This window comes from Colletotrichum godetiae, assembly GCF_030913485.1.
Source record: "Colletotrichum godetiae strain CBS 193.32 chromosome Unknown BDP55scaffold_1, whole genome shotgun sequence".
Classification (NCBI taxonomy): domain Eukaryota; kingdom Fungi; phylum Ascomycota; class Sordariomycetes; order Glomerellales; family Glomerellaceae; genus Colletotrichum; species Colletotrichum godetiae.
In genome coordinates this window covers 310,166-330,723 of record NW_026851249.1, presented here as the reverse complement: position 1 = coordinate 330,723, position 20,558 = coordinate 310,166, and the positions used below count along the sequence as shown (strand labels likewise).

Sequence of the window (20,558 nt, the reverse complement as noted above, 5' to 3'; positions counted from 1 at the left end):
TGTACCTGTTATTTTGCTGCCTGCAGTGCCTGAGATGCTTGGCTCCTCACCCCCCCTGCTTGTACCGCCCCAGCCTGTCTGGATCCTACGGATGCTGCTCATTCTCTTTCCACCGTCTCGCGCGATGGGACTTCAGGGACACCAAGGTTCCAGACATGGGGTTCATCGGCTGTGGTGTCGGATTGGCGCCGTCTGACTGGTTCGCGCGGACTGAACGGGATGACCCAGCAGAGGGGCGTGTGAGTGCGAGCTGGGAGCTGGACGAGAAGGATTTTGTGAAAAGCGAGTGCTTCCCTTGTTCCCTGCTGATCGTGTCCCGATTTCCCTCTCTTCTGTCTTTTTGCTTACCATTCACTGCAATTTCTTGCCAAGTGTTACCCTTCCATCGTTTGCGAATCGCCTCTCCAACTGAGGTTCTTCGACCTCGCAGTGTAGTAGTATCCACACATAGCCATCCCTGTCTCGTCTTACACGAGTAATCAAAGAAAACCTCGACGTCGAACTCGAAATCGACCTCTCAGGGCCAAGCTATCCGCAGACAGAGGGCATCTTGACACGTTCGTTCGTCGTCTATCCCCGTTTCACCATGGCGCTATCAACAAAAACGACGTTCGTCGCGTCAACCTTTCCCGAAAACCCGCTCAAAACGGCCGACTTCTCACCGCCCGCGTCCTCCTGCTCTGGCATCTACCTCACCAACAACGTCTACGCCATCGACAATGACTCCAAATGCCTGCCCAACAAGTTCAATGGCGCCAGTACAGCCTTCTACTCTCCCGGCACCGTCTGCCCGACAGGCTATACCGCGCAGCCGCAGTGCTCGCGCAACGGCGGGGTGCGCTCTGTGACGACTGTTACATGCTGTCCCTACCGCGGAGACATGACGCTATCGTGTGTCGAGGACGATATGACGCTCGCCAACGTGTGGGAGACACAATTTTGCACATGGATGGCTGGACCCGCGACGGTCGTTGATATTACGCGGACGGACGATGGGGTTGTGGCTACGCAGGCTGTTACGATGTCGAACCGTGATGGTGTGAATGCGTGGGGTATTAGGATGGTGTATCAGGCAAGCGATCTCGTGGCCAAGACGACCTCGAAAGCATCGCTTTCGTCAGTAACAGCAACGGGGGCTCCGGCAGCAGGGAGCGGTGCGACGACAGGAGCGAGTGCGACTGGGACGGCGGCCGGAGCGGACAACACCAGCGGCAGTGCGACCGCCGCCGCCACATCTGGAGCAAGTTCAGGCGGTTTGTCCACGGGCGGCATCGTCGCTGTGGCCGTCGTGGTGCCCGTCGTCGCCATAGCCGCACTCGTGGGCCTCTTCTTGTGGTGGAGGCGGCGGAAGCACCAGTACGCGGGGGTGAAGCCCGTTGAGACGCCCACGGCGCCCGAGATGGAGGGTTCGTCGACTATGGGAGCGCAAAGCGCATACGCGTATCAGAGTCAGCAGTACGCACAGCAGTCGCATAACGGGCAGTATCCCCAAGCATCCCCACCTGCGTCGGAAATGATTGGGACGGATATTGCTGGGTATTACAACAATGACAAGGTTCTCATGAACCCCGGTGACCAGTCTCAAGGTGGAGGGCATACGCAATTCAAGGGGTGGACGCAGCCGCAGCCGCCTGTTGAGTTGGCTAGCGGGGAGGGACCTACAGAGTTGCCTGCTGATAATGATCGGAGGTGATGGCAGTTGCGGGCACGGTCAAGATCTCTGCGAAGATGAGAGCTTTTGTCGATTCAATGGAGGAGGGCGGTGTAAGTTGTAATGGAGAGAGTTGATTTGAGATGGATATATCATCGTCGTAGGGCTTCATTTTCACAACAGCGTGCGAGGCGTTTAAATGGCCGATTTTCATGAAGGGGCGAGACCTTGAGGCAATGAAAGCTTCTAGTTGTGGTTGACTAGGAAAGATAGAAGATATCCTGAAGTAGAGTTGTATGAATTGAAGGCTTCATAATGAGGTTGAGATTGCTTCCTATGTAGCTAAGTACTTTCAAGGTGTGTATGTGAGTGAGAGAGTGAGTAGTGAGAGAGACAAATGAGTTGAAGCACTCATGTACCTCCATGAGTGAACTGTACGGTCGGCTTGTACGACAACGCGGGTCTCAGGCCGCTGAAAGATGTCATAAAACCAACCACATGAGGAAGCTGTCATGGATCCCCCGGGCCTCTATCGCGGGATATCTATCAACCTGGGTCAAGCGCCGTGCCGCCGATGGCCGGTGAAGAGTCACACCGACCGCGATGATCCCGGGGGCTACAGCAACCGGTGGCCCCGGCTTTCTTGGTGAGCTCACCGCCTGCAGTTTTCGGTGGAGGTCTTTCACCTGCGAATGAATTACCCCGCCACCCCGCCATCCAGAGAGCTGCAAAAAAAATCGTCCCAGCGCGACGCAATTCCTGCTTATCAAGCATCAGGAACTTCGATTAACGATTAATAAAGCAAAATTGACTTCCTGCTTCTGCACCCTTACTTTCTTTACAATAAATAAGGGATCGATACCCAGCGCCCCTTCCTACGTCATACCTTCTATCTTCCTTACCGAAGGAAAACTTGAGAGGATTTGGCGCATTACTTCCAAGAGTGCGAAAACCTCCACGAAAAAACGAACCTATCCCCAATCATAACCGAGACAACCACACAAGATGTCGGCCCCTCACGAAAAGACACCCCAAGACGACGGCCACGAGTCGGAGCCCGAGATGCTCGAGGCCGACGACGTCGGCGAGGAAGTCAACGTCGACGACGAAGACATGCCCATGGACTCTGACGACGAAAACGAAGAGATCAACCTGCAAAACGACTCGGTCGCCTACTTTGACGCCCACAAGGACTCCGTCTTCGCCATCGCCCAGCACCCCGTTCACCCAACCCTCATCGCCACCGGCGGCTCGGAAGGCGACTCAGACGACGCCCCCGGCAAGGGCTACCTTCTCTCCACCGCCGCCGCCGCCTCCCGCCCCGTCCTGCCCGCCTCCTACTCGGGCGACGCCGCCCAACCCCAGTCCACCGAGCTCCAGTTCATCTACCCGATCGACGGCCACACGGACAGCATCAACGCCCTGGCCTTCACCCTCCCCAAGGGCGACTTCCTCGTCAGCGGCGGCATGGACGGCAAACTTCGCGTCCATGCCCTCCGCGTAAACTCCCCCACCGCCGAGGCCGCGAGCGTCCAGATCAAATTCATCGCCGAGGCGCAGGAGGTCCCCGAGATCAACTGGATCGCCGCCTGCCCGAGCCCCAAATACCCCAACACCATCGCCATCGGCGCCAGCGACAACTCCGTCTGGGTGTACACCATCGATATCGCGGCGGGAGGCGGTAACCCGGCGAATTGCCTGCAGCTCGTCCAGACGTACTGGCTTCACCAGGCCCCCGTCACCGCGGGCGCGTGGACGCCTGATGGAAACTTCCTCTGCACTGTCTCCGAGGACGCGAGCTTGTATGTGTGGGACGTCTGGGGCGAGGCGGCTGCGGCGGGACTGGTGGAGAGTAACGGCCAGACGACGGTGAGCTTGACGGCTGAGGACCAGCGGTTCATTGTCGAGGGCGGGCTGTACAGCGTCGCGGTGGATCCCAAGGGCACGTTGGTTGCCGTCGGTGGCGCGGGCGGCGCGATTCGCATTGTGAGTTTGCCTAGGCTGGCGAGTTCTGCGCAAGCTGGCAAGGGAGGCAAGAGCAAGAGCGCGTCGGACGTTGTGGCCGGAGGACAGATTCTTGCGGCGCTACAGACGGCGTCGGATTCGATTGAGACGCTGAGCTTCACTGAGGCGGCGGGCGGACCGGGGCAGATTTCTACGTTGCTTGCTGCCGGGTCGGTGGACGGCAGTGTCACTGTGTTTGATGCCGGTAGGAGGTTTGCTGTGAGGAGGAGTCTTGGTGTTGGTGCGCACGAGGAGTTTAGTGTGGTCAAGGTGGAGTTTGTCAAAAACAGCTGGTTGCTGACGACGTGTGGTATGGATGGTGTTGTGAGGCGGTGGGATCTCAGAGCGCAGGATGGCGGGCTTATCAAGGAGTGGAGGGGGCATCGGGGTGATGGAGAGGGTGGCGGTGTGCTTGGGTTCGTGCAGGGAGAGACTGGAGAGAGGATTGTCACTGCTGGCGACGATGGTGTTGTTCTGGTGTTTGAGGCTTAAGGACTTGAGTGTCAGGTATGAAGTCGTGGGAGAACGGGGAGAACTTGCGTTTGCTTGTTGCCATGTTTTGATTTTGGGAATGATGATGAGCTTTGGAGGAGGGGCATAGATAAAATAGGGGACATCATACGCCTTTTGCGCTGGTATGATATGGACTCGTGGATTATTCCAGGTCCCCTTCATGAATTGGAGTTTCGCATTACCGATACATGGTTTCGGCTGTCTTGATGCAATTCTTTGACGCCTGCGTGACTGTCTACTGTCTAGTGTTCTGTCTGTGGTTGATATGTTGGAGCTTGGAGAGACTCGAGGCTCAGAGAGGCTTGCGGGAGTTGACAGGGTGAGACACAAGATTCTTTGAGTTCGTCCCATTTCGTCGTGGAGCTTAATCAAGCATCCCCTTTCCCCTCTCAACGAAAATCTTCCCATCATTGGCAACCCATTTTACCGTCTCTCCAACCTCTTTTCACAATAAGTTCACAATCACCTCAGACATCCATCAATAAAACCTGGCACATACCTGATTAGCCAGTCTTTCCGTCCGGAGTGATGGCTGACAAGCAAGTCATCGGCATGACCTCTCTGAGAGGCGACCAAATAATCGCCCTTGCTCTGATGGTACTCGGTATCTGGGAGTTTCCCCGGATTTGCCTTGTATTAGCGTGTTCCTGGTTGTCGTGGGGTACGATCGCTTCTTGTAGGTGATCAAGTGTCCACATTGCTCTTCTGCGATCATGTTCCTAATAGCCTCGTGCTTAGTGTATGCGCTGCTCGGCATATTTCCGTTTCTCAATGAGATCGCTGCTCCTCTTCTCAGAAGCTTAATTTCGGAATCATGGCGGATATCCTGAGCGGTAGCGGTCGACCTTCATACGTCACCTTTCCCCGAGGTGAGGGACAGCGACATCTTGACTAATTGCCGGCCTTGATTTGATTATCATAAGGTAGATACAATAATCGAGTGGCGCACGTCTCGGTGCAGAGCAGGCCAGGTAATCATCATTTGATTTATCATTTTATTATTAGACTACCTCATCGTAGTCGCCACCAGATGACACCATTCATGCGATCGTCACGTCTCAGCGGCTGATTGTCTTCCTCTCTTCCACCATCTTCATCCCTTGCATTGTAAGACAGTCCTTAGGTGGACCGCTCGCCAGGTGCGATACCATCTCCCTTGACGGATTGGCCACCGCTGGCGGCAAGCCCCTCAATGGCGAGACCCTTTTCAGGCTCGGGGAGGGGCGCGGTCTTGTCGGCGCGGTCGACGTGAGGGTCCTGATGAACGGATTAGTCAATGCGGTGTACTTTTGGGAAATAATTAGGTATATTGCAGTGGTGGCGACTTACCTTGATCGCTCCAGCACCGTGGATAACGTCGTGAGTCTCCTCGACGGTGTTGTCAGAGGCTTTGGATCCGTCACCAGGCATATTGATTATCGTTCGTTGGTGTGTCGGTGAATTGGAGATGTTTAGTCTTGTAGAAGAAGTTTCAAGGCGTTGGCTGAAAGTGAAATCTGAGGTAGAATCTTTTGATGAATAGTGAAGGAAAATTGTCTTGAGGAAAGCAGCTGTCTGACCTTATAAGGAGGCATGAGGTCTAGACTCGAGTTGACGTCATGTGAGTTACGTTCGTATCTTAGCTTTTGCCCCAAAGCTCCTACTCCCTATTAGGAAGGGATGAAGCTCTGCTCAAGCTCATTGATGCTGCGAGGCTTGAGGCGTCAAAACGTCATGATGTGGGGAAAAGATGCTCCTCCCGGACGGCGCTAAGGTCCCCGAGGTACTAGATCGTAGATCTCCGTCCGATATGCTTCCCCGCCCTTCCCCGCCTCAACGTCGTAGTGAAATCCCCATGTCATTTCCTGTGAAAAAGGTATTTCTACCAATCGGTATGCTGCTTACTGGATTGAAATATATTATGAGCTTGTGGTGTCGAAGGTCGAGGTCATAGTTCGTATATGAAGGCACGAGGGGTAATGGTACTATTCAGCCACCCTTTGCTAAGTAGGTACCGACGCGAGTACGTAGCTGTGCTAGCAAACCTAGGCAAGTAGGTAAGCTTAGGTAGTACCTACCAGGCGAAGTTAGGTCGAGGGGTAATGCCCCCTGTTCCCTTTTTCGTAGTAGCGGCTGCTCCCCAAAGGCTTCAACTGCAACTTCACGTCTCTCATCTTCGTGACCCAATCTTCAAGATCTGGACATCAGGATCTTGCAATGCATCCACGCCGCAATCTGTTGTTTCTTCCCCTAGTAATGTTCTAGATATCCGAAAGAACTTTGCTGCTAGCAAATGACGGTCACCAAAATGACGCATCTCCCATGAACTGCACAGCGTCCGATCATGACAACGGTTTAATCCCCCTGTTTTAGGATCTCTCAGCCTCAACGAAGCCAAGTTAGACCTATCTATTGTCTGTCTTATATCAATTCAAGGTATAGATACGCCACACCGAGATAATTCTGGACTCTGGAGAGGCCGATCATTCACCGCATAGCTGCTCATAGTGCCGGTCTAGGATGGAGTCTCTCATGCGGTGCAATGTTTGTTCCGATTGCCCCTGTGCGGGCCGAAAAGTTTTACCGATAACGAAGGCACGGATGCAGCGCCGAGACTACCCCCTTTTCTCTCATTCAACATGGCCCCATCCCCAGTCCACGAGTCACGACGCTGACGAGACCCTCCGCCGTGGCCAGATGCTGCCAAGCAGCATGAAGATTGCCGTTCGGCATAGACATTCCATTTCATCGAATAATGCGACGATGCCGCAGGGCTGCCGACAGATACGAATTGGGACCTAACATCATTACTTGCGATATCACGAATACTCCGGGACATTGACTTGAAATCGTTAAACATGACGCATTTATTTCTATTCTAACCCAAGCACCAGAAAAGCTCAAGCTTAGCTGCTTCCGCTGGTAGCGATGAGCTGCGACAGACCGAGGACCTGAGCGGTGGTAATCACCTCGGCAGAGGTGTTCCACCCCTCGTTGAACGGCAGACGCTCCTCCTCAAAGACAACCTTCAACCACTCAACCGGCGCAGCAGGCGCAGTGTAGCTCTGTCCAATAGTGCCGAGGATGACGGCTGACTCGCCCAGAGAAACAGTGACCTGACTGGTCGTCAAGTTGAAGGAGGGGTTCGTCGCCTGGGCGGTAGCAATGCGCTTGCTGCGCGCGGAGGCCATGGTCGCGACGCCGACCTTGTTGTCCGACGCAGCAGCGGCGCCGGTCTCAAGGTATCCCTTGGTCTCGGCCCAGACGGTCTCGTTGAAGGTCTTTGCGTCGCCAGTCACGGCGAAGTCGGCGCGGGAGAGACTGCCGTCGTGCTCGATGACGTTGTGCTTGGCGATGTCGTCCAGGTTGAAGGTGCTCGCGTTGCCGGTGGTGGAGGTAGCAAAGGCGGGCGTGCCGAGGGTGCGGACGAGGGACTCGTTGAAGTGCAGCGCGGAGCCGAGGCCGGCGATGAGGTCCTGCATGGAGATGGACTTGCCGTCGCGGGCGAGGTAGCCGTGGTTGGCGAGGGAGTTGAGCATCGGGCAGGGGCCGCGGACGGCGCCGGCGGCGGCGTCGGGGGCGAGCCAGGGGTGGGCTGCGGGAGCGGCGTCGCGGGGAACGGCGGCGCTGGAGGCGGACATGGCGCAGGTTGCGGCGAGGACTGCTGAGGCGCGCATCTTGTATGAGTCTTGGAGAGATAGAGAGAGAGGACAAAGAGGGTTGGGAAGGTTGGGAAGGCTGGGATATCTCGAGCTTCTGGAAAGACAGTGATGGCCTTACAAGTGTGCCGTTGGTGTTGTGTAAAACGAAGGTGGTCCGGTGAGGATGAGTGAGGAGGCTGGAGGAAGAGACAAGATCACGAACGAGAGACGTCGACGAAAGCTGCTTTATACAGTTGATCGAAACCTGGGGGTCTACAGATATGAGGGGCCTATAAACAGATACACGACGCATAGGGCTGGGCTATCCGAGTTAAGACTCGGGGATTCTCCTTTAAGTTGTGAACCCCGGGCGGCGGCTCCGTTGACGCGGCGAATCCGACAAAGTCCACGCCTTCCACGGTACGGAGTGCTCATCGAAATGGTGCTCAGTGTTTTCCCCCGTTCTAGCAGAAGTCAAGATGGGAGCGGAATGATAGCCGTGCCTCGGCAGTAAGGTCAAACCCTGGGCTGTAGCCGCCGCAGTTCTATGATCTATCATTATACATGGGCTGCTTATACGTTCATCCCTTGCCCGATGAGCCCACTGAGGACCACTGGGGAGTCTTATTTGAAGTTATACCGGGCTTTGCTTACTTTTTCATGACGTGTTATTGGATGGGGAGGTGAGTGAGCCGAGGTGAGCCCCTTTTAAACATTCTAATTGAGTTTGAAAAAGAATGGAAACCTGTGAAAAATACGACTTTGACGTGCTTGGCGGGGACGATTGTGGGCGGCCTTGGGTGGCCGTGTCGGGATGGACCATGAGATGCAATATGGAGAGGTCCGAAAGAGCAGCATCTTTCAATGCAGGGACGTTGTGCAAGGGTTGTGGGGGGGCGGGAGATGCACGACGGGGTCGTAGTCCTCACGGCTCAGGTTCATAGGCGGGCACCTGAGTTGCGTTTCCATCGCCTTGTTGGCTAAGTGGTATAGCGTCTCACTAGTATTAGTGACATGAGAAGATCGGCGGTTCGATTCCGCCACGAGGCATGATGAATTCACTCGCTTTCCTTTTGCCCTTTTTTTGGCTCTTCATGATGATCGTTTTATAGATACTCAGCCTGAGATGCGTACTCCATATGTAATGCCGTTGTCTAAATGCCCCTTCACCCCTCCTTCGCCGGAAAAAACCTTCATGCTCATTTCATAGCACCACAGCTCCCGCATCCACCCTCCCCTCCACAACCACCACCACAACCGCCCCCACATCCAGCATCCTCCTGACAAGCAGCAGGAAGATATTCCTCGTCAAACGCCTCTCTCCAAAGTGCCCTCATATCCGTCGAGAGCACCGCCAGACTCTCGTCCGGAATCTCGTCATCGTGGTCCACCAGCTTCCCCGTCGTCCGCTTCGAGTACGCGAGGTACCGCGCCGGCGCGAGCTGGTGCGTGTGCCAGACGAGGTCAATGTCGAGCGTCGGCACCATGACGGTGCCCGGGTGAGCGGCGATGAGGTGGAAGAATTGCGCGTAGCGGTTTTGTGCCGCGCCGAGGAGGGATGCGAGGTCTTCGGGGCTTGGGCTGCGGAGCCAGGCGTGGGAGGACATTTTGAGGGAGAAGGAGAATTGGCGGTTGATTGCTGCGGTGAGGGGGTATGTGAAGAGGGTGGTTCCTGTTGGGGAGGCGTGGGTGAAGGTGCTGGTTGGGGTTGGTGATGCGATGAGGGCGGAGAGATCGATTGAGGCGATGAGGGATTCGAGGTTTGATGGTCTCGGCTGTGGTCGTTTAGTATACTTCTCCTACAATGTCTTTGTCCGACTTCAACGACGGAAGTTGCAGTGTTATAGGGCACTTACAATCTCAGACCACTTGATCCCATCCAGACCCAGACGACCACCGAGCTCGATGAACCGGGCGTAGGCCTTGGGGTGCAGCATCAATGCGTGCCATGCCATGAGCACGTCAACGGGCGGCATCTTCTCCGCTGGCCTCTCGGCGCTGGTACTCCATTGCTCGAAGCGGGCAACGGCTCGGTTGCAGTACAGGTCCCATACGCGTTCGGGGGCCTGACCAGCGTCGGCGGCGAGGAGGTGCACTGCGTCGCGGAGGGTGACAAAGGTCTCGAGGAGCTCGAGGTGGGCGGCGCAGTCTGCCGTTGAGGGGAGGGGGTTGGATGCCGTGAGTTGTGTTGTTAAGAGCTTTGATTGTTGCTGGTGCTCGGTCGAGGGGGTTCTGGAAGGATTATGAGTTTAGATTCTTTCTTCATTTTTTGAGTGAGGGCGAACGAACTGGTTGGAAATAATGGCTGGCATTGTGGCGATGATTGTCAGGATCCGGTCCTTTACTGATTATAGTTGTGTTTGTTTTGAGGGTATCTTGAGTTCTGGACGCTTTCTCAACTGACTCGACAGCTCAAGTTGAGTAGAATGAATAATAAGACAAGGAGGATGGAGACAAAGCTGTGTATCAGTCACTTCTCTTCAGCTACAACGAGGGACATGCCACGCCTCTTATCAGGACCGTAAAAGCCAGACAACTGAGCAGGGGTGAGCTTTATCTCGCTGCATCGTCGCACATGACAAGCAACAGCCCTGTGACCGCTGCCACCAAGTCCCAAAACGGCATGGAGGTGAGCAGGTTTCAGGACGCCAGCGCAAGACGGATCGCTGTGCCATCTTGTGCCATCGCAGAGGGGCGCGACGTGATTGGCGAGGTCGCCGTACGGTACACGGATAGGCGCAACGGGCGACTCAGGCGGCTGGGGCCTAAGTCGCCGGGAACGCGGGGTGGTCCACGGTGGGGATGGGAAACTTGCGCATGTCCACCAGCGAGACGGTAAGATGGATAGGGTTGTTTCTCGTCTGTTGCGGTAGCGTCGGTGACTCGGCCCCGCTAATGGTATCGGGGAACGGGTATGGAAGGGTTCCGATCTTTTGGAGTATTGGTAGAGACTGGACGAAGAGACGCAGAGACTCTAGACTTCAGACTGAGTGATCCTTGGGCTCGGTCTGGGTCCTTCTAGCGGCGATTTCATTCAGGTGGGTGTGGGGGCTGAGGCTTCATTCTGCGAGCTGGGGAAGTGGCTGGATTTCACTTGTGATTCTTCAGCTTCACTGTAGATGTACGTTCAATCTTACTCACCTTACCTCTCTTCGTGAGTGAGAGGCTCACGCAACCAGGTCATCTCAGAGACTATTAAACGCAACCACCATGTCTCTCCTTCTCTCATAGCTTTACGAGCAGCCCTCTTTTCAATGAGTCGCCCAAATCCCAATTGGGACAGGCACAACGTGTTGGTTTCACAAGCAAACACTCATCCTCGGAGCCTTTATTGACCAAAAGTCATCCATGAGAGAGGGCCACAGCCTGGCTCGTACACCCTCTCATTCAAACTCACGGAACACCCTTCTCCATCCATAATCTTCACTTGCCCTCATCGAAGCAGCTGTAAAAGACTCGCCGATAAGCTTCACTCTCATCGCCTTGTCCCAAATAAGCTAACTTAGATGCCGAGGGACGGCCGTCAGCTCAAGGCTAAGTGCCTATAAGCAAGCAGGCTCTGGCTCCTTGCATCTTTGTTGCATATTTCACAGACCAGAATGTCATTGGGGGCCAAGCTCACTCGTCCTACGCAACGTGAGAATCTAGGCAAATGAGGGCCGCGATCGCATCACCACCTTGGCCCAACGACCAACGCCAACCCAATGACACGGAGCCCGCGTTGCTGACAACAGTTTGATTCGACCGTCGGTCAGACCGGCCGAGACTGGCATATTGAGGCTTGAAAATCATCGACTCTGTGCTGTAACCTCACTCCGTGGGACCGTGTCTCCCCAACTCCCCTTCTCCCCCGTTCTGCCTTCTGTTTGCCCGACGAGGGTTCTAGATCGTACAGTCTGTACCATGCTGTGTCTCCGTTCATTGTCTGTTTACGGGCCCCAAGTCCGACATGAACCTAACCCAATTCCTGCATGTCTTCACGTAGATCCAATCAAGCCCCCGGTTGGAGGATGAACGCCTCCTGCTTTCCCTATTCAGCGATTTATCTCTCGAAACTTGTTGGTACCAAATGGAACATGGGGGAGTGGTCTGCATTATCTCTTTCTGATTGCGGCGTGGCGGCGTAATAAGAAGCGAAGCCCAACAGCCCCCAGTTCCTCGCACTCTTTTTCTTCGCCCGTGTTCCTGCAAATACCCGTCCATGCCCGCTCGTCCCGGCTGGCCGCATTTCTGGCCTCTTCTTCGTCATATTCCTTTTCATGTGCCTTTGAGACGCTGTGATTATGAGATTCCCGTGGCTTGCGTTGCTTTTCGTAGCTGGTCCGGGGCCTGTCCTTGGTGACCTAGATGTACGACAAGTCTTGAGCAGCGCTCCGGCGGCCCCGAGTAACTCCGCCTCTACGGAGGTCCTAGTTTCCTCTCCCACTTCATCCGTCTTTTCTGCTCCGACGTCTGTCCCGGCTCCGACGATCAATAGTAGCGTATACGACCTCTCGCAGCATTTCTGCCGCATCTGGAGACATGCAAGTGGGTTTGAAGTCTCCTCTTACTTCACCATCTTGAGATCAATTCTAAACCAAGTCGTTGCAGGTGTCTTAGCCGATGGAAAGATCTACGTTGATGGCGGCAATACGTATGTGCCGAAGAACAACAAAACATTCTACAATACCGAAGCCGGTCAATTTGACGGGGGAATGCGTAAGCATACAATCATCCGAACCTCGTGCCTTACGGTTCTAACACATCCCAGACAGCCAACTCCTGGTTCTAGACCTCTCACAAGATTTCACAAACCAGGAGACCAGCCCGTACTCGTCCGTCTTCAAGAGCCCCGACGTCCCCAACGGCCTCATCGAGCACGCGATGTGGTACTCTCAAACCACTCGTAAGGTCTATCAGCTAGGCGGGTGGTTCTCCTTCAACAGCCTCAATAACCCGGCCTTCGTTGCCGACAAGGATATCCCCGAGCCGGCCATCTGGGAGTTTGACGTTGACGGCGAGAGTTGGTCCAAGTCGACTGACTTCAAGGTGTCGAACAATGGCGAGATTGTGGACAGGCCAGGCGCTGCTTCTTTTTGTGACGCGCCGACGTTGAACAGGAGTTACATCTTTGAGGGTTACGTGCAGAGGAGATCGGGTCCTGAGAATGCCGCGTATGCATCTTCGTCAGACTTTCGGTGTAAGTCCATCTTAGCCTCTGTTTCTCTTTGGTAGTGAGAGAAACTTGAGACCTGACATCTTGCAGTCCTCGAAGGCATGCTTGAGCTTGATACTGCGGAGCGCTCGCAGCCGAGGCTCACCAACATCTCCGTTCCGACGTACGTTGGCCCGCGCATGAATGGCGCAATGGTCCACGTCCCCGTCGGCGAAAAGGGCATCGTTGTCAATATTGGTGGCCAGACTACGCGCGACCCAACGCCTTTCGGTATCCGAATCGAGGGTGCCAACGCAGGAAACGTCAATGTAAGTTCCCCGAAAACATAAACAACCCTTCCCCCTTTTCGTCCTCTCCTAAACTGACACATCTCGAAAGACAAACCTCTCCTTCGTAGACATCTACGACATCGAAACAGGCTTCTGGTTCCGCCAAGAAACCTTCGGCCTCCCCGACATCCCAACAGGCCGCTCCGACATCTGCGCCGTCCTCGTCTCCGCCGCCGATAAATCCTCTTGGAACATTTACATGATCGCCGGCGTCGAGAACTACAACAACTACATCACCTCGGAAGAGATCTGGGTCCTCACCCTCCCGACCTTCACCTGGATCTTAGTGCACACCCGTGCCGACGGGATGTACGGCCACACCTGCCACGCCGTCGGCGAGAACCTGCTCATCGTAGGTGGCATGCAGACCAAGACCGACGGCGGGAATGTGAATACCTGTGCCGAGCACATGCCCGTCGAGATCTTTTCGCTCGCAAGCCAGAATTATACGGGACGATATGATACCCAGGCTGCGAAGCGTCTTGCGCCCGTGCCGTCGCAGGTTGTCGCCGCCGTGGGCGGGACGTCGTCAGGGGGCGCGAGTCAGAGGGCCACGAGGGCGTGGAGTGATGTGTACTTGCAGTACATCTTTGATTCGTCACTGAGGAGGCCGGCGTATACGCCCGAGTATACTCTCGTCGTGGAGCCTAGCAGCACGGCGACGCCTTCGTCGTCTGCTTCACCAACGCCTCAGCCGGATTCCGGTGGTCCGTCCAAGGGGGCTATCGCAGGAGGTGTAGTAGGTGGTGTCGCTGCTATTGCACTGGTGGGACTCGGGGCCTTCTTCTTGCTTCGGCGCAGGAAGAGGAGGAGGGCGGATGAGGCTGCTGCCACGCAAGTATCGCGACAGAGTGCCATGTCGGAGCTGCCAGGGTACACCCCCTATTCCTCACCCGAACCGAAGCCGGGCTTCCTCGACTCGCCAACGTCTCCTGGTCATCACCACGACGTACATGCTCATGCTGCGGAGCTCGAGGTTCCGGCTAGTGCGAGCGAGATGCCGAGTAGTCCGCGGTATGGCGGCTCGTCGGTCGAGATGGGGAGCGATGCCACGGCGAGCCCAAGGGTCGGTGATATTAGCCCGCGGGTAGGTGATGTGAGCCCGAGGGTTCCTGGTGATGTTAGTCCTACGCTTGGGGATGAGGGGTACGGGTACCATGAAGGGCGGCAGGCGGGACATCACCCTGGACGGTGATTTTTGCTCCGGTAATGGTGTGTTTGGCGCAAGGTCAAAGTTCGCGGATTATGGTGGATCTTCGCTGGATGGAGGGCTTCGGAAGTCAGGTCACCATTCTGGAAATATTCGATTTTCCTAAGGAAAAGACGTCTGCGATCTTTTATCAGGCGTCATAATATCTGTCACTCCGAAAATCTTTTGAAATACTAAGTTTGAGGATCAAATCATCCTCGACTAAATGAAACTGCGAGTCCTCTTTCGACTCTCAGAGTATACTTCGACAACATATCCGCATATAAACCCTGGATAGGATTCCATCTACCGCTAAGGCGTTCATATCCGCCAACGTTCATCGACTACTTGAAATGATGTACCCAAGAACTTTGCATCAAATGCTTAAACTTGATTGCTACTTTGCTTCTATGATACAAGTTTTGATAGAAAACTCTAGGTAGAATCCAAACCGTTCTCAGAGCCAACATCTTCGAATCCGCTGTCAGAACCAGAGAGGTAATCGTCCTTGACGGCATCATCCATATTCAAGTCCTCCGTACTGATGGCGACAGCCTCTTCAGTCGATGCCGAGGCGGACTGTGAGTCCAAAACCAGCAGATTTGTACGCGTGATGTCGGAGTGATGGTGGGAAGAGAACCCCTGAGCCGTATGGCGGGGTTCTTGGGTGTTGCTCAGAATCTCTAAGTTTCGTCCTTTGAGACGACTGTTCTCCTCTTGTAGGGCCTTGATCATCTTTCCCGGCTCGTCGATATGGGCTTGTAGCTGAACGATCTCCATCTGGTCGACATCCTTCAGCTTTTCGAGATGCCTAATTACATCTTCAGCTCGGCCTAGAGCGTTCTTGAGCTGGCAGATCTCGATTTGGTCGAGGTCCGCTATGGCGAGATCGACTTCCAGGATGGTCAGGGAAGAAGACATGTTGGGTGCTGGTTAGATTTGGGTATCTGTTAGTGTCTAGATGGTTGCTTGGGGGGATTGATTGAGAGGATTTGTGGATTTTTGAAGTTGTGTGATGTTCCTTTGTGTTCAGGTATTGTTGAGAAAGGAGCAAAAATTGATGTCTGTTGTTTGTCAGTCAAGATGTAATCTGGGATTCTGTGATGTAATAGAGAAACTGGAAGAAGAGATTTGGAGAAAGGAGATGTCTTCTTTTATAAGGGTTCAAGAGGAGGGCTAGGTAGTCAGGCCTGTGCCGGCAAGGGGACATGGAGCAAACGATTCACATCACAACTTGTCGATTTTGTAGTGAATACGAGCTGAAGCTTAGAATTACCACAACTGTGATCAAAATTGGAGTTCGCAAAATTGAGTGACAGTCATTAATGCACTCATAAACAGCTAGAAAAGGTTTAGAGGACGCAAAATACTTGCTCAAGTACGAGTGGAGCACTCTTAAACAACTAGGAAAGGTTTCAAGGACGCATGATAAAGGGCGAAGTAAGTGATGAAGAGCTCAATTGCGAGAAGTTGACCATCCAGAAGAGGCTTAGAGGTTGCAAGACTCTTGACTAAGTGTGTGTGACGCACTCATGGCAACCAGGAAGGGATGAGAGGTTGCAAAGTGAGGGTCCGAATGTAGGTGATCGGGTGCAGGTGACCGGGCGTGAGTGATCGGGGGTAAGTGATCGAGCTCCGAGGGCATTAATCCGGGGTTTCACTTCTAAGAAACGTGGAGTCCAGGGGGAGTCATGCAAAGTAGGTAGAGAGCCAATGACGGAGTGCTTGGTAGTAGAAGCCAGGCTTAGATAAGGAAAAGAGAAACAAAGAAGCTCACCAGTTCAATCTCAAAAGCGCCGTAGTTTGCAACACGAAGTTGGGGACCCTGTGTGATATAAGTTGCGCTCTGTCTCTCTTTCTAAGGGCTATGGTGTGAGGGCGGCGTGGTTGAAGCTACTTTGACGAGTTCAGAACATGTAGACAGCGAGAGGCCAAGGCAATGAGCCTGTTGAGGTGGTTACATGCGGACGATGAGAAGGAGGTATCGGAGTCGACAACCGGGGTGGTGCTTACTTATCTGCATAGATAGAGGTTGTAGCGCGTTATGGGGTGGTAAAGCTGTGTCGTGTTGCAGCACAACGATGCTGTTGAGAGGGACTAATGGATAAAATGTGTGTTTAGGGAAGCCAAAGGTGCTGATTGATAGATCACTATTCAAGAGGAGTTACAGAAGGGTATTGTTGGTTGGTTGTTTTGGCTGGCCAGTCTTCTTTGTTGGAAGACTTTGGAGTGGGCTTATTCTGGTTGATGTTCAATTGAGAACTTGGGGAAAACAAGACCTAGTCTTTTAAATACGGGCTTGTGCCGATTTGAAAGCCGGAAAATGAAGCCGGGAATTTGGTTCTCGTCCACGATCCTGTTAATAGTCTCCGGTGTTGAGGGTTTCTAAATAGTTCCGTGAATTTAGATCCCGTTTTGGTGCCATACCTGGGCCCCGGGTGTGAGTCCACGAACTGGCCTGAGTTCGGCGCTTATAGTTTTGCTAAGCGCCATGATATATGGACTAACCAATGACCTGCACCTTGGCCAGGGCTCTGCGAGTTGGAGAGCAACAGACGATTCGGAGGGAACATCTCGCTGCCTCTGTGGCAGAGACTTGGAGAATGTATAAAACCACTACACAGGCACACCGACAGATCCATAACTCAGATGGGTTCTTACTTTAGGTAAGTTTAGAGGCCTAGGTAGTAGATCTTCTTGGGTAAGGGAGCAAGGCACCGAGGATACTTTAGGCAACAAACCATCGTTTTTTGATAAGGCTCCGAGTTGAAACGGTGGGAATGGAAAGCTGAAGCTGTGAACCAATCATATCTCCAACATACCGAACATCTGTTGGCCTCCGATATGACCGGTAGGCTGACAGTGGATGTCCCCTCATAACATGGATTTACGTTAGGCGTATGTTTCGGGTTCAATGCTACTCCCTTCAACTGCAAAATTCTACAAAGAGGTTCAGGCCCTCGGTCCCAACTTTTGTTTTGCGGAACATCTTATCATTGAATCCCCACTGCAAGCAAACGCAAGACCTGTAGATCATGATGCAGGCATTCAGGAACGGAAAGACCTATGCTGAGGTGGCAGATGTTGGCCTGCTGCGGTCGAAATGGCTACCGCCCGGCGTCAGCAACGAACAGCTGCTACGAGGGGTCGGCGGAGAAGACACGAAGCCACCACCGGACGAGAGCGAAGTTGAGTCCGACGAGCCATCAAGACTGAAAAAGGTGCGTTAAAGCATGCATCCGAGTAAAAACATACCAAGCCACTGACATATCTGGAATCTTCAAGGCCATCGATTGGATGCGAGAAAACCCCGGGACGACTACATGTTATGGCTTGAGTGCTAGCAGTCTCGCCGTTTTGGCCGCTCCAGCTCTCGTCGCTGCACCAGCTCTGGGGCTTGCGGGTTTTGGCTCGCAGGGCATTGTCGCTGGTAAGTAAAGGTCTCAAATTTGGGGTATAGGCAATCTTTGCAGCTGGAAATCTTGGCCACTGACTTCCACGGGTCAATAGGCTCTGCGGCGGCGGGCATCCAAGCCGGAATCGGGAACGTGGTGGCGCCAAGCCTCTTTGCTACCCTTCAGAGCGCCGGTGCGGCCGGCTATGGTGCCACGGTCGTCAACGGGGTTATACAGGCAGGCGCTGGGTTTTCTGCTACTGCCTTTGCGTGGTGGGGGGCAAAGAAGAAAGATCGTGGGGAGATTGACAAGGAGGAAGACGGAGATGGGGGTGGGAAGCTAGACGCCGAAAAGAAGTAGTAGTAGGAAGTAATGAAGACTTATTTCTGCTCCTAGGGACGACTTATATCGATGTCGGTCTCACAACGAGCCGAAGCCCGCCGGGAATAAATCATCGTGGACATGGACCTTTTGTGTTGTGGATACTCCGTACAGGGCACTATCAAGAAAGCTGGTCCGAGCGATGCTAAAGCCATCTACAATTTCTTCAGGAATATCGTAGACAGATCTCGTCATCAAGTAGATTGTCAATGGAGCTACTTAGCAAGATGAAAGCCAATTTAATGTTTGCACCATTTCTGAATCTAACCGGTTTGTACGCATTCGAATTTGGATTTGGGATCAACTAGAGCCTGACAGTCCGATGTGGTCAACTTCGTAATGCTGACGGCCAACAGACTCGTCAGAAGAGCAGACTTTGAGGACAACATTTTAGATTTGATATGAATCAAAGCAAACAAAACATTAATAGTTGAACGCTCAGCGTGTTGAGGTGAAAGGTGATTTTGGATTGATTGAGAGTCATCATTCAGGTAGCCGCAGATGGCTTCTTATTTTCTTGTGGCTTCGATACTTGGAGGTTATCGAAGCAACAACTCAACTCTAAATTTGCGTTCAACAGCACTGGCAACCCAGAACTACGGTACCATATGTTGTCAAGCTCCGCAACGAGGCCTACTAAGCTTTAGGTCCGCCCGCAAAAACCTGGAGAACGCGTCGTCGACAGGCCTTGAGCGGTGTCATCTGGGGTTTTCTTTGCCCTGGAAACACAGAGTCAAAAACAGAGTTAGTAAATGTTAAGAGCTATCTTTTGTATGGTAATTGGGGTTCGCGTCTCAGATTCTTCGGTTCGTCCGATGCGTCTCAGATCTGCAGGCCGTCAGCGTCCGCTGCGTGACCGGCCTTGAGACGAAGCTTGACTCGGTTTACTGTCTTTGCCCCCTACACCTATTGTCGTTGGAGTTCTCGAAGGGCCGGTCGGAGGAGTGCAGGGAACACGCAAGTCGGAGACTCCGTCTAGCTCTGTCGTTCGGGTTGGAGAGTATCAATCTCGTGGTATTGCGAAATCTTCAGAGGCAAACGGCAGGTGACTTGGTGAGAAAGGTCATTTCTGCAAGACCAGTCATCCAGGTACGACTGCGCAGAGTATGGCAAACCTCGTGTGATGGACATGACCCTCAAGCTCCGTATCGCAAAGGTTCGCAAAGGTTCGCAAAGTCGCCTCATAGGGAATAAAAAGGCTGCTCAAATCAAAGGCTCTCTCCTCTAGAACTGCACTACAAAGCACTCCGTCGCGAGAAAACCTCATCAACCTCACGGCCTCAACCAGCTCCTTCACGTTCGGTTCCAACCTTCTTCTCAGGCATCATGCATCTTTTCAAGGCCGGCCTACCCGTCCTTGCCGTGTGTTCAGCTATTCAAGCCATCCCTGTCAATACCGGCGAAAGAGGCGATACGGCCTTACACCGCCACAATGGTCTCAAAGCTTTAGACACGCGCCCAGAAAACAGAAGTGCGGGCGGCTTCGTGCCTCCTCACATTCTCAGGAACATCACTCGGAGTCCGTTTGCCACAGAAGACGAGCGGCGCACTGCAAATCGGACCTTGTTGATCGACGAGGAGCGGCGGGGGCCGGAGCAGTCGACGGATCAATCGGTCGCTATTGAGACTCAACGAGAGGTGGCCGATATGACACCCATGACACCCATATCGTAGTCTTACTTAGCGAGCATCGCTGGTAAAGAGCATGATCACCTCGCAATCCTGCTGCCTTGATAGCTGATAACATGACAAAAAGAAAGGGTCGCGTTTCAAAGTGTTCAGCTCGGACGCAGGGACGGCAGACTGTCATCCGGAGACTCACTCAACTCGGCCTTTGCGAGCCCCGCAAGCCCGGCGGAATACGGCCGAGTGTGGAGCTGGCGATGGTCTTGGTGAAACATCTTGTCCTATGCGCCGTCTTTGGGAGGAGAAAGCAGGCAATCCGTCGAACCAAGAGCCCACGAGCCCGAGACCAGCTTCTCGCCCTGCATTTGGCTGCCTTTCTTTTCTTCGTGACCACGAAACAGAAGTGGCCCGGAACGACCGGCAATCTTGCGGCAAATCGACACTTCAATGGTTGATTTAGGGCACCTTATCACTGATTACCTCAAAGTATATCATGGAATTGACGCGGGAAGAAACGGTGGCTAGATGTCGTATGCCGCAAGCTGAATAAAGCTCTGGAAACCTTGGTGAAGACTAGATTTCTCGCTACTTTATCGAAATGAAGCTATTCCCATCGATTCCCTCGCATTGGCCACTGACAGGCCACGTGTTGAAGATCAGCAAACCTTCGAGGTATCCGAACTTTGGAAAGTTTG

The 20,558-nt window shown here is 53.6% G+C and overlaps 9 protein-coding genes and 1 non-coding gene across 10 annotated transcripts; 6 read left to right on the top strand and 4 right to left on the bottom strand.

Moving 5' to 3' along the window:
- Window positions 1-586: 586 nt before the first annotated feature.
- On the top strand, window positions 587-1,693 carry BDP55DRAFT_688914 (uncharacterized protein; the record flags this gene model as incomplete). Its single annotated transcript, XM_060576688.1, has 1 exon — window positions 587-1,693. The coding sequence occupies one exon, from the start codon at window positions 587-589 to the stop codon at window positions 1,691-1,693; it is 1,107 nt and encodes a 368-aa protein (XP_060436670.1).
- A 707-nt stretch (window positions 1,694-2,400) lies between these two features.
- Window positions 2,401-4,355, top strand: BDP55DRAFT_639892 (WD40-repeat-containing domain protein). Its single transcript, XM_060573294.1, has one exon. It carries the CDS (start codon window positions 2,657-2,659, stop codon window positions 4,145-4,147), a length of 1,491 nt encoding a protein of 496 aa, XP_060436669.1. The 5' UTR covers window positions 2,401-2,656; the 3' UTR covers window positions 4,148-4,355.
- Window positions 4,356-5,287: 932 nt separating this feature from the next.
- BDP55DRAFT_722198 (uncharacterized protein) lies at window positions 5,288-5,578 on the bottom strand (the record flags this gene model as incomplete). Its single annotated transcript, XM_060578562.1, has 2 exons — window positions 5,288-5,425; window positions 5,498-5,578. The coding sequence occupies 2 exons, from the start codon at window positions 5,576-5,578 to the stop codon at window positions 5,288-5,290; spliced, it is 219 nt and encodes a 72-aa protein (XP_060436668.1).
- A 1,141-nt stretch (window positions 5,579-6,719) lies between these two features.
- Window positions 6,720-7,733, bottom strand: BDP55DRAFT_639885 (Chloroperoxidase). Its single transcript, XM_060573293.1, has 2 exons — window positions 6,845-7,733; window positions 6,720-6,742 (listed from the first exon to the last, which is right to left on the bottom strand). Exon 1 carries the CDS (start codon window positions 7,684-7,686, stop codon window positions 7,054-7,056), a length of 633 nt encoding a protein of 210 aa, XP_060436667.1. The 5' UTR covers window positions 7,687-7,733; the 3' UTR covers window positions 6,720-6,742; window positions 6,845-7,053.
- Window positions 7,734-8,758: 1,025 nt separating this feature from the next.
- Window positions 8,759-8,838, top strand: BDP55DRAFT_t17. Its single transcript has one exon. It is a non-coding gene; the product is annotated as a tRNA-Thr (tRNA).
- A 21-nt stretch (window positions 8,839-8,859) lies between these two features.
- On the bottom strand, window positions 8,860-10,179 carry BDP55DRAFT_2995 (uncharacterized protein). Its single transcript, XM_060566616.1, has 3 exons — window positions 10,078-10,179; window positions 9,645-10,020; window positions 8,860-9,563 (listed from the first exon to the last, which is right to left on the bottom strand). Exons 1-3 carry the CDS (start codon window positions 10,098-10,100, stop codon window positions 8,988-8,990), a joined length of 975 nt encoding a protein of 324 aa, XP_060436666.1. The 5' UTR covers window positions 10,101-10,179; the 3' UTR covers window positions 8,860-8,987.
- A 1,782-nt stretch (window positions 10,180-11,961) lies between these two features.
- Window positions 11,962-14,682, top strand: BDP55DRAFT_2973 (uncharacterized protein). The gene is made up of 5 exons (XM_060566594.1): window positions 11,962-12,315; window positions 12,379-12,486; window positions 12,539-12,967; window positions 13,034-13,251; window positions 13,322-14,682. The coding sequence occupies exons 1-5, from the start codon at window positions 12,072-12,074 to the stop codon at window positions 14,465-14,467; spliced, it is 2,145 nt and encodes a 714-aa protein (XP_060436665.1). The 5' UTR covers window positions 11,962-12,071; the 3' UTR covers window positions 14,468-14,682.
- Window positions 14,683-14,896: 214 nt separating this feature from the next.
- BDP55DRAFT_722195 (uncharacterized protein) lies at window positions 14,897-15,382 on the bottom strand (the record flags this gene model as incomplete). The annotated part of the gene is made up of 1 exon (XM_060578561.1): window positions 14,897-15,382. One exon carries the CDS (start codon window positions 15,380-15,382, stop codon window positions 14,897-14,899), a length of 486 nt encoding a protein of 161 aa, XP_060436664.1.
- Window positions 15,383-17,496: 2,114 nt separating this feature from the next.
- On the top strand, window positions 17,497-18,216 carry BDP55DRAFT_625174 (uncharacterized protein; the record flags this gene model as incomplete). The annotated part of the gene is made up of 3 exons (XM_060571435.1): window positions 17,497-17,682; window positions 17,747-17,891; window positions 17,972-18,216. 3 exons carry the CDS (start codon window positions 17,497-17,499, stop codon window positions 18,214-18,216), a joined length of 576 nt encoding a protein of 191 aa, XP_060436663.1.
- Window positions 18,217-19,280: 1,064 nt separating this feature from the next.
- On the top strand, window positions 19,281-20,216 carry BDP55DRAFT_2926 (uncharacterized protein). The gene is made up of 2 exons (XM_060566554.1): window positions 19,281-19,933; window positions 19,994-20,216. The coding sequence occupies exon 1, from the start codon at window positions 19,564-19,566 to the stop codon at window positions 19,909-19,911; it is 348 nt and encodes a 115-aa protein (XP_060436662.1). The 5' UTR covers window positions 19,281-19,563; the 3' UTR covers window positions 19,912-19,933; window positions 19,994-20,216.
- Window positions 20,217-20,558: the final 342 nt, after the last annotated feature.

Coding starts and splice junctions, on each gene's coding strand:
- BDP55DRAFT_639892 (XM_060573294.1), top strand. CDS start 2,657: ATGTCGGCCCCTCACGAAAAGACACCCCAAGACGACGGCCACGAGTCG.
- BDP55DRAFT_639885 (XM_060573293.1), bottom strand. CDS start 7,686: ATGCTCAACTCCCTCGCCAACCACGGCTACCTCGCCCGCGACGGCAAG.
- BDP55DRAFT_2995 (XM_060566616.1), bottom strand. CDS start 10,100: ATGCCAGCCATTATTTCCAACCA. Junction 10,021..10,077: donor CCAGCCATTATTTCCAACCA/GTTCGTTCGCCC, acceptor TAATCCTTCCAG/AACCCCCTCGACCGAGCACC. Junction 9,564..9,644: donor GGATCAAGTGGTCTGAGATT/GTAAGTGCCCTA, acceptor AAACGACCACAG/CCGAGACCATCAAACCTCGA.
- BDP55DRAFT_2973 (XM_060566594.1), top strand. CDS start 12,072: ATGAGATTCCCGTGGCTTGCGTTGCTTTTCGTAGCTGGTCCGGGGCCT. Junction 12,316..12,378: donor CCGCATCTGGAGACATGCAA/GTGGGTTTGAAG, acceptor AAGTCGTTGCAG/GTGTCTTAGCCGATGGAAAG. Junction 13,252..13,321: donor CCAACGCAGGAAACGTCAAT/GTAAGTTCCCCG, acceptor ACATCTCGAAAG/ACAAACCTCTCCTTCGTAGA.
- BDP55DRAFT_2926 (XM_060566554.1), top strand. CDS start 19,564: ATGCATCTTTTCAAGGCCGGCCTACCCGTCCTTGCCGTGTGTTCAGCT.